Below are 10,119 nucleotides of genomic sequence, written 5' to 3' on the forward strand. Positions count from 1 at the left end.
GGCCCAGGCTGCGGGAGGCCAGTGGCCCAGGCTGGAGCGATGAATAGTTTGCAACTATTTCAGGGACCGTATTTAAAACCAAGGACTGTGCTGCCATCCGGTGGCAGACACAGGAAACACATTCACCTTCAGAGCTCACACTTAGCACATAATTCCCTATTGAAACGGTCTCAGTATAAATAATTTACACTTCTACACTTTTCCCGTAGGAATAACGTCATCCTGTCCTGGCCCTCTCCATTCCACCATTAGCTTCAGCCATTCTGCCATCCCCACTGGTTACAAATGAACAGTGCGGGTTTGGGCCTGACCTGAGAGCGCTGCTGAAACAACAACTTGTATTTATACAGCCCCCCCTCACGCAGGGTAGTGTCCCAGAGCCGACGGGGTGGGTGGCACGGACATCACGGACAATTATTTCTGGACAATACAGAATGCACAGAACTCTCTTCTCCCTCGTCCCCAAAACACACACAAGAATATTTCAACTAACAACTTGTGCAATTTTATTTGCTAACAGCTACAAATGAAAGGGGGGGGGGAGACAAACCTCTCCTTATGCTCCCGTGGTGTTACTGGCAGGGGGTGGGGGGAGGGGGGCAGAGGGGGGGATCCTGTGTGCTGTGGTGTTGTTGGCAGTGGGGAGGGAGGGGGGCAGTTGGGGGGATCCTGCGTGCGCTGTGGTGTTGTTGGCAGTGGGAGGCCAGGTATGCGCTGCTCCTGGTGTGTTCTGTTACAGCCGGCCACGGTGGCACTGCTCTTCGGAGCCTCTCGGTGAAAGTTTACTTCATTCCAGCGGTAAATTGCCACTCATAGCTGCATAGGATTTAACAGTAAAGTGTAGTGACTGTGGTTTGGGCTCAAAGCAATTGGAGTGCGGCTGACCTGCTGCACGCACTGCACTCTAAACGCGCAAAGGATGTCTCTGACCCCCATTCTACCCAGGTTACAGCACCACACAAACAGCCCCGCACTTTCCTGGAAATACGCTCATTCCCGGTGCCGCCGCTTTGCCCTCTGTGTGGTGGCTGGGGGTGGCATGGACAGTGTGGCCGTCTGTATTTCTGGACACAAAGAAACATCAGGTCAGAACCATGCCCAGCCTGCTGGGGTGAGGGAGGCTTCAAGATGTGCGCAAATTGCAGGGAGAGAGCAGGGAATGTGGTTAGAGTAGAGAGCTCCAGTGGGGGAGTAAGCACAGACATGATGGGGGGGGGGGGTGGGGGGAGAGAGAGAGCGGGGAATGGGGTTACAGTAGAGAGCTCCAGTGGGGGAGCGAACGCCAGCATAGATGGGGAAACAGGAGAATGTACAGTATATAATGGTCATGTTAGCTCTACTCTGGATAACAAACAACTACTTGCATTTATCTAGCACCGTTCATGCAGGGTAACGTGTCAGAGCGCTTAACAGTGGCAGAGCCTGAGTCTGAGCAGGTGGGGGGAAAGGTGGCCGTAAGAGGAAGGTCAAAGAGGAAGGTCTTTAGGTGGAACTTTAAAAAGGGTAGAGAGCCTCTCAAGCACACAATGCAGGGTATAGATTGGTGACCTTGAGCAAATATTGGTGTTAAAATAATGATATGCATGGCACAAGCTCGTTTGTAAATTGAGTGAGATAGAGTACAGAAGCTACGGCCATTAATTATTTCAGGGTCGGGCTACAATTAACGCTGATTTTATCTCAATCAAGTGGTCCTTTTAAGGCTTTGCATGCACCTATCATAATGGAGGATTCAGTGTCGGACCTTGAGGTGAAAAGCACATCAGCAGTGGAGCTGCAAAGCTAAAAATTGCAGCAGTAAAATCTGCCCTAATTAACACAAGCTTCCGCCCAGCCTCCTCTAATAACCCAATCATTGATTAAATGGCTATTACCTGGAATCTCATGAGGCCAGAACTGGTTACAGCTAGGACAGCATGGCTCACTGCGACCTTGGAAATATCTGGCAACGCACGGGTAGTGAATTTTAACCCCACAGCTCTCGCACATCTGACCCTGAAAAGCCATCCCGGGAAAGAAACTTGAGTGAAAACCAGAGAACAATCCCAGGGCAACGTTGTACAGCACAATACAGTCAATTCACTTTACAGTGTAATCTGTGACGCACTTTGGGACATCTCGAAGATGTGATAAGACGCTATATAATAATCGTTGCATTTGATACAGCGCCTCATCACGTCTTTGAGACGTCTCAAAACGCTTCACAGAATACTCTGTGAAGTGAATTAACTGTATATTTAGTGGGTGAAACGCGGCAGCCAATTGTGCACAGCACTGTCCCACAAACAGTCATGGGTTGAGTGACCGACCAAATAGTAATTTTTTGCAAGGATTATTATTATTATTATTATTCACGTCGGGAGGATGTTAACAGATTGTTGAGAGCGCATTTCCTCCGCTCTCTACCCATTTGTGCAACGAGGACAGTTTCACGTGTAAACAAAATGCAAATTACTGCAGATGCTGGAAATTTGAAACAAAAACAGAAGTCGCTGGGAACACTCAGCAGGTCAGGCAGCATCTATGGGGAAAGGAAAGTGAGTCAATGTTTCAGGTCCATGACCATGCTGAGTGTTCCCAGCGACTTCTGTTTTTGTTAGTTTGACGTGTACCTGAATGGCGATGTTGTGACAGATATTACACTCCTTCACCAGCTCCTGGTACATGTTGCGAATATATTGCTCCAGCTCCATAATGCAGCGTGTGCTCAGGATATACTCCCCCTCTCTCTTAACAAGGAAGAGGTGAGACATTACAAAATCACTGGAATATTTACTTTCAAACAAAAGAAAATCTACACAAGCCACTGTTTGGATGAAGAATGTCCTTCAGCCCATTTGACCCCCCCCCACCCCCCACCATGATGCCTCCCTCTCACACCATCAAGCTGTCCAGGGCCCTGACCACCTTCCATGCCAGACACTGTGGTCAAGAGGTGCTGATTACCTCACACAGCCACTGCTCCTGCACAAAACGCTGAAGGACCTGCTCCACTTCCTTCTTCTTCATTTTCTTGGGTTCGAGCTGATCAGCGAGGTTGAGGATGTCAGTGGACGAGGCCATCCCGTTTTCAGACTCCATTACCAGGTCCATCTGACAAGACAAAGTTACTTTCAACATTAAAGCCCGTTCCGCTAGCGCCAAGTTGTGACACAGTCAGCCTACAGCATAACAACGTCTCAGGGCACTTCTTAGGCAATTGTATTTGCGGTCCCACACACAACCATGTGACTGACTGATTTATCAGGAGGATTGCTGGAAAATACCAACTACAACTTAGGAGCATTTTTACAGCACCCTTTGCTGGGTAGCGTCTCGGAGCATTTAAATTCTCTCCTCTCTAAAGTGTACGTGTGGTTCTGAGGTACACCACCAGCCAGATATGGGAATGGGAGCTTCTGACTAGTGTGATCAACTAAACCAGACAGGGTTTCTCTCAATGAGCAATAATGTGTTAGTGAACAGAATGAGCAAAAGGATGAGCGATCCAGTACAGTAAAGCTCATGTTCCTAGTAACAACAGACAGCCACCATTAGTGAGTCACTACCTGGACCAATAGAAAAGTGAGTAAATATTTGCCAAACATTGTGGAGAAATTTGCCCGTGGCTGCGGAAAATTACGGGGCCCTGGATGGTGCTATTGCGGTACATTTTACTGCCAACCTACATTTTTTACATCGCTACCATCACTACCGCACAACAACTTGCATTTATAGAGCGCCCATCACGCAGGGTGGCATCCTAGAGCGCTTGGACAATAGAGACAGAGAAGAAATTCACTCACGGTTTTCTTAAAGAGCTCCAGCTCGGTCTCGGTATAATCGAACGCCATCCTGGTGATCTCAGTTTCTGCAAGGTTCACCTGAGGCACAATGGCAGGACCCTGGATTACCAGCCCATCCTTGTTACGGCATCTCAGTCTAGAATTCACTATTTACCCATGAGGGGCGAGTGGGGCCTATCCACCAGCGGTTGTGTCACAGAGAAGATCACGTGGATCTGGGGGGGGGAGAAGGGGGGAATTGTTGAGCAGCGGGGCACGAGAGTACAGGATGTGAAGAGCAAGTTTAGGTCAGAGGGGGAGTTGGAGCAAGGGTGATGAGGGCCAGGATTCAATACAAAGAGCTCAAAGCTGCACCAACAACAAAACCAGGTGAAGATTCTGGAAAAATGGAATCAAAATGGGCTGGAGGGCCCTACTTTACCCGAACCAACCGTGTAAACATTCCACTTCCACACCTCGGGAATGAAACATGAAGCTTCGGACAGCCACAGTGCTGGCTGGTCCTGCCTGTATAACTGGGCATTCATCCTCCTGCCCCTTATCTCATCAGCGTGAGGCACCAGTGCTTTTGTACCAATTCCTCCACCCCAGAGCCGGCTCTGTACTTACCAGCGCGCAGTACTGCCGGCCATCTTCCTCGCTCATCCCTTTCCTGATCTCCATGAAAAGCGGCCGCAGCTGCCCATTGATAGCTTGGATGAACTCCTCCAAGTTTTCAGGAGTGTGGTGCCCTAGAGAGAAGGGAGCGGATTATAGCTCTCCTGACATAAAATGTGCAAAAACAAGAGGGTATTTTGCCTACCTATCACTTACCCCATCACTGTTAACCCAACCCATGCCCACACCCTTCACTTTCTACAATATGGACAGCTCTGTATGGAGACTCCATGAAAGGGGGAGAGGAGATAATTCTTCCACTCGCTAGTTCTGTTTGGAGCTTTAGAATTAATCCCTACTTTCTCCTTTAGCTGTGCTCTGACAGTCTAACTCAATCAGTGTTGATCTGTTTAACATGTACGTTAGCTAGGCCTCTTCGTTTTAGTACGATCTAGTTCTGACACCATTCAGGGAGGTGGGAGGGGGAGTTAGAAGAGTGTACAACATGTACAAGTCTTTTCTCATGGTTCAATTTACTATCACCACCAGATAGAGATCTGTAACCATCGACACCTCACCCTTAGTGATGTATAATGCAAGTCAATATGAAGAGAGAATTAAGATCTATATCTATAATGTGGGAAGTTTCACACCGCTCACGTGCAGGGCAAACTCTAACCCAACCAGTCACTGAATGAAAGTGCACAGCAATAACAGTATTTTTGACCACATCACACAGTACAGTGTTTACTGGAATTGCAAATAATCACAGGAGTCTTACTGGCTGAGTGTTTCAGAAATGTTGGTCTCAGTTCGATGAAAAGATATCATAAATTTGGTTGTACTAACTAACTAACCCGGAAAAAGAAAAAGATATAATGCTTTTCACAAACACAACAACAACAAGTTGCATTTACAATAGCGCCGTTCATGTCGGGAGAACGTCCCAAACACTCTGGGATGCTACATTGTGTGAGGGGACACTGTATAAATACAAGTTGTTTTTGTCCCAATGCGCTGGACAGACAAGGGTTTATATCCGAGCTGGGGGTTGGTATCAAGAGAGGTGGAGGGCAGGGGCGATATCAACAACCTGGGTACAGACATAATTTGTTTATCAGATTGAGATTACATCAGAGTCGCCATTCCACACAAACATCAGCAGTTATCAGCACTCTGTAAAAGAAGGAACCGCTTGTAACAAATCGCAAGGAGCAGAATGCAGCGATTCAAGTTTAGCACGTTTAAATAATGATAATAATCTATACATTTGATATACCGTCTATAACTTCACAACGTCTCAAAGCAATTTAAAGTTAATTACCATCCATCAACCATAGTGACTTTTTGTAGGTAAACTTGGGCAGCAAAACTACACACACCCATGAACGGCCAAAGCATGCGAAGGATTGTTGGGCAGGGTAGCCTCTGAGAGAAACACCCTGCTCTTTCCACTTAGATTTAACATCCACAAGACATCTCAGTTTGACAACTCATCAAAGCACAGCACTTCTGACAATGCAGTGCTCTGCCAGGACGACATTGGAGCATCAGTTTAGATTGTGAGCTCAAAGCCCAATGTGGGGTTTGAACCCATAATGTGAAGCAAGTGCTTGACCAAGAGAAATAAACAGCAGAGAAGATAATAAAAACTATTATTCAGAGGTTCAATAGAAAGTGTAATTGCTCACTACAAATGAAGCCAAGACCGTAACAGCAATAAAAGGAAACTGAATAAACACTTGAGGAAAAATAATATTAAAGGATATGGAGATAGGTCAAGGGAAAGGGATAAGAGTGGAGAGCTCCAGTGGGGGAGCTAATATTAGCACAGACTCAGCAGGGAATGGGATTAGGGTAAACTCCATTGGGGGAGCGAGCTCCAGACACAAGCAGACAAGAGCAAGGGAATGGGATAGCACCCTTCAAGCAGGATAGCGTGTCAGAGCACTGTAAAAGTGGATAAGGGAGCTCCTGTGGGGGAGCAAACACCAGCACAACCCTTCATCAGAACGGGTCATGGATCCAAAACGTTGACTCACTTTCCTTTCTCCATAGATGCTGCCTGACTTGCTGAGTGCTCCCAGCGATTTCTGTTTTTGCTTTCAGATTTCCAGCATCTGCAGTATTTTGCATTTTGTTTATACAGATAGAGATATTTACCAGCCAGAAACTTCAAAATAGTTTGAGCCTTGTTTATTCCTACTTACTTTGCAGTATGGAATAACAGCAGCAAAGTCATGTATGAAGTATCTGTGGGAACAAACTGAGGGAGTGACTCAGTTTTTTTCGTCTTTTTTTTGCTACTAGTTAGCAATCTTCTCAAACAAGTCAAATTATTACAGTCAAAATCAGATGGTGAGGTGGTATTTTCCCCAAAATAAAATCCCCACCAACCACAGAGAGAATGTATCTTGGTGGGTCTTGTGGGGGAAAGGGCGGGAGAGTGAAACTAAACACATACTCTTTCACAAGCACAATGAAGCGAATGGCCTCCTTCTGTATTGATTATACGTGAACATGATTCCTAAACCCAGTACAATGTGGGGAATCAATTCACCTCAGCGTTCCCAGAAAATAATAATCTTTCATGTCAGATACCAGAACACTCACTGCAGCTTTGGAATTGAACCCAGCAGAGATAAAAAGGGATGAGAGAAAGCTACACATTGCTGGCTTTAACATACGGTTATCATCACCGAATACCTTGCAGCGACACCTCTCTCTTATTGGAACTGCTTTACACATCATCCACACATAAAGCACAGCACCTTCCCCAAACTCTTTTTGAAACTCAATCACAGGATATATTAAACAAGCCAGTTGAGCCCTTCCCTGATGGCTCGGGTAAGGAGCTAAAATCTTCGAAACTGAAACATTTTCAGCTCATGACAGGTTTGATGATGATATAGTGCAATATCAAATGTAAGGATTATTATTATTATGAAACAACATGTTTGCCAACGACGTTTTTTTCACCAAGACCTGCCTTTAAATAAAGGTATACTGGGGGAGTTATCTACTTGTGCAATGCAGATTAAATCAGTGATCTTTCCAGGTACTGCTGACAAAACTGAAAATGGCAAATCGGCCCCCTCAATATGTAATTCGAGGATGTGGGCTGTGTAACCACTGAGCTTTCAATTTTGAGCATCACTCCTCCTGCCGATATACAGATCAGAGACACCTTGGAGTGGGGAAATGGAAACAAAACACTGCTTCCATTTCTCTGTGAATGTCACTGTCTGTTTGAGACCAAGTTTTTACTGGGTAACTTCCTCCCCAAACCCCCAGAGGAATTTTCTACATCAACAGTTTTAGGAAGTAGAGTTGTATGTTAAGTTGTGCGGCCTACTCTTTTTGAAGGGGAACTTTATCTTAACTTCTCACAGCACATGTGTGTATTTACTCATATTTAAACTCAAACTCAACATTTTATGGCTATTCTTCCCCTGAGTCCACAAACGTAGACAGCCTAAGACAGAAAGAAATGAAAAATGAATTATTTGTAGCTCCAGAAATAGGACTGTGGATAGAGTGGGTGTACAGATTGAAATTCATGCTTCTAGATTCTTACATTGTAATCACCTTATACCAGAGACGCCTCTAAAAGCCCTGGATACTGCACTTCCTCACTTACATGCTGGTGTCCTGAGGAAATACACTAACGACAGTGTGCTACCACCAGCTTCCCATGGTAAAATATGGGCAACCTCCAAGATGTCCAAAAGTTTCTAAGCCATTATAATAATACACTAATAATCTTTCTATTTGATACAGCGCCTTATCATGTTGTCGAGACTTCTCAAAGTGCTTCACAGGATATTCTGTAGTGTAGTTTTGCGAGCAAGAGCAGGAAGATGGCTGACCTTGGTGAGTTCCACAGCAGTGTCGGTGCAAACTTTTGACCTCGGAACCTTCCAAGATTCCCTGAGACATCATCGTCTGCAGGAACCGCTGATGACTCTCATTCAGTGGTGACCCCATGTGGATCCTCTTACCCAGCCTAGGAGAGAAACCGTCCGTTTACTGGCGTGCTCGTCAACTTCAACTTTCGTCCAGACAAAACCACAATGCCACACTTTCTGCTGTTCCAAAAACATCAGCCTGGCTCAGCCGCTGTGCTCTGGCCGCCAGGCAGAAGATTGGAGGTTCAAGCTCCTACATCTTTGAGCTCAAGCAGAGCATTGGAGTGGGGAGAGAAGGGAGTGAGGATAAATGCTGCATCATCATCCTTTTTTGGATGAGACGTTGAATCTTGATCACTCAATACATGTTAAAGATCCCGCTGCACTGTTGAGAAACGAGGAGTTTCTCTGCAGAGTCCTGGCCAACAATCCCCACCCTAATGGCCACCTTGGCTGTGTAGTGACTGTGTGTGTGTTAGTGTGTGTGTGCAGGCGGGAGATCCCACCGTGCACAAAATGATGCAAAGTGCAGCGGCTGTCGGGTTTCGTTAGCCAAATAGACTTTGCGGCTTTACAGTGAGGCGCTTTGAGACGTCCTCCCAACATACGGCGCTGTGTAAAACGTACGATTAGTATTCCTCCCCCACCACAGCTCTGAAGCGAAGGACCAAAAATGGACTCCCGGCTCAAAGGACCCCGACTTGGGTGCTTTTTTTTCGGGGGGGCGGGGGTTGGGGGTGAGGGGCGTCAGCCCGGTGTCTGACACCCGCAGAGACCCCATCACCGTTGAGTATCCAACCCAAGCCGAGAATTCCATGTTTCCCACCTGCACATGGCGGGGAGAGGGGGGGAGGGGAGAGGGGGTGAGGGGAGAGGGGGGGGGGGGGGAGAGGGGGGCCCAGAGTTTGTGACTAACTGTTGGGGAGTCCAACCAACTAAACCCACACATAGCTCAGCCCTGTGTGTGTGTGTGTGTGTGAGAGAGAGAGAGAGAGAGCGCTGTCTGCAGGTTAACAGGAGCTGAGGGGGAGGATTCCCCCCTCAGTGACTGCTCGGCCCCCCCAGGTCCTGCCGCTGAGCCAGGCCGGGGCTGTGCGGTCACCAGCGGCGAGTGCCCTGGGACACTGCTCCTCAGCACAGAGTGTCGGTGACTGAGGGACACACAGGCCTGAAGCCAACTCACCGCCAAACTCCGGGCCGGACTGGGCTGCTGTGAGGCTGTGTGGGGAGGCCCCGGGCCGGGCGCTGTGAGGCTGTGTGGGGAGGCCCCGGGCCGGGCGCTGTGAGGCTGTGTGGGGAGGCCCCGGGCCGGGGCGCTGTGAGGCTGTGTGGGGAGGCCCCGGGCCGGGCGCTGTGAGGCTGTGTGGGGAGGCCCCGGGCCGGGCGCTGTGAGGCTGTGTGGGGAGGCCCCGGGCCGGGCGCTGTGAGGCTGTGTGGGGAGGCCCCGGGCCGGGGGCTGTGTGGGGAGGCCCCGGGACGGGCGCGAGCTGCGCGCGGGAAGCGGCGCTGTCTCCTTACCAACCGTCAGTCGAACCCTGTCCCCGCCTCCCATTGGCCGGCGCAGCTCCGCCTCCGCCTCCCATTGGCCGGCATAGCTCCGCCCCTTCTTCCCATTGGCCGGTGCAGCTCCGCCCTCGCCTTCCATTGGCCGGAGCAGCTCCGCCCCCGCCTCCCATTGGCCTGTGTGCCTGTCACTGACTCCTCGAAGGCAATGGTCTGAGCCGAGCGTCAGACACTATTCCAACCTCTATTGGTTAATGCACCTGTCCATCACTAGCTGACACCTACTATTGGTCTGGACCTCTGTCCGTCTCTACATCAGGACCCGC

The 10,119-nt window shown here is 48.6% G+C and overlaps 1 protein-coding gene across 4 annotated transcripts; it reads right to left on the bottom strand.

Annotated features, from left to right (window-relative positions):
* Nucleotides 1–612: 612 nt before the first annotated feature.
* On the bottom strand, nucleotides 613–9,865 carry nsmce1 (NSE1 homolog, SMC5-SMC6 complex component). 4 transcript variants are annotated; one of them, XM_007905802.2, is made up of 8 exons: nucleotides 9,809–9,865; nucleotides 8,252–8,388; nucleotides 4,395–4,516; nucleotides 3,786–3,863; nucleotides 2,947–3,093; nucleotides 2,613–2,729; nucleotides 1,875–1,995; nucleotides 613–1,064 (listed from the first exon to the last, which is right to left on the bottom strand). In XM_007905802.2, exons 2-8 carry the CDS (start codon nucleotides 8,367–8,369, stop codon nucleotides 991–993), a joined length of 777 nt encoding a protein of 258 aa, XP_007903993.1. In that variant the 5' UTR covers nucleotides 8,370–8,388; nucleotides 9,809–9,865; the 3' UTR covers nucleotides 613–990. The 4 variants fall into 4 exon arrangements, with proteins under 4 accessions (XP_007903993.1, XP_007903996.1, XP_007903995.1 ...); XM_007905805.2 differs by having other exon boundaries at nucleotides 9,813–9,847; XM_007905804.2 differs by lacking the exon at nucleotides 9,809–9,865 and adding an exon at nucleotides 9,474–9,593.
* Between the last annotated feature and the right edge of the window lie 254 nt (nucleotides 9,866–10,119).

The sequence above is a fragment of the Callorhinchus milii genome, unplaced genomic scaffold, assembly GCF_018977255.1.
Source record: "Callorhinchus milii isolate IMCB2004 unplaced genomic scaffold, IMCB_Cmil_1.0 Scaffold16, whole genome shotgun sequence".
Taxonomy (NCBI): domain Eukaryota; kingdom Metazoa; phylum Chordata; class Chondrichthyes; order Chimaeriformes; family Callorhinchidae; genus Callorhinchus; species Callorhinchus milii.

Coding starts and splice junctions, on each gene's coding strand:
- nsmce1 (XM_007905802.2), bottom strand. CDS start 8,369: ATGGGGTCACCACTGAATGAGAGTCATCAGCGGTTCCTGCAGACGATG. Junction 1,996..2,612: donor GTCACAACATCGCCATTCAG/GTACACGTCAAA, acceptor ATGGCTTTTCAG/GGTCAGATGTGCGAGAGCTG. Junction 1,065..1,874: donor CTGGCCTCATGAGATTCCAG/GTAATAGCCATT, acceptor CTTTGTGTCCAG/AAATACAGACGGCCACACTG.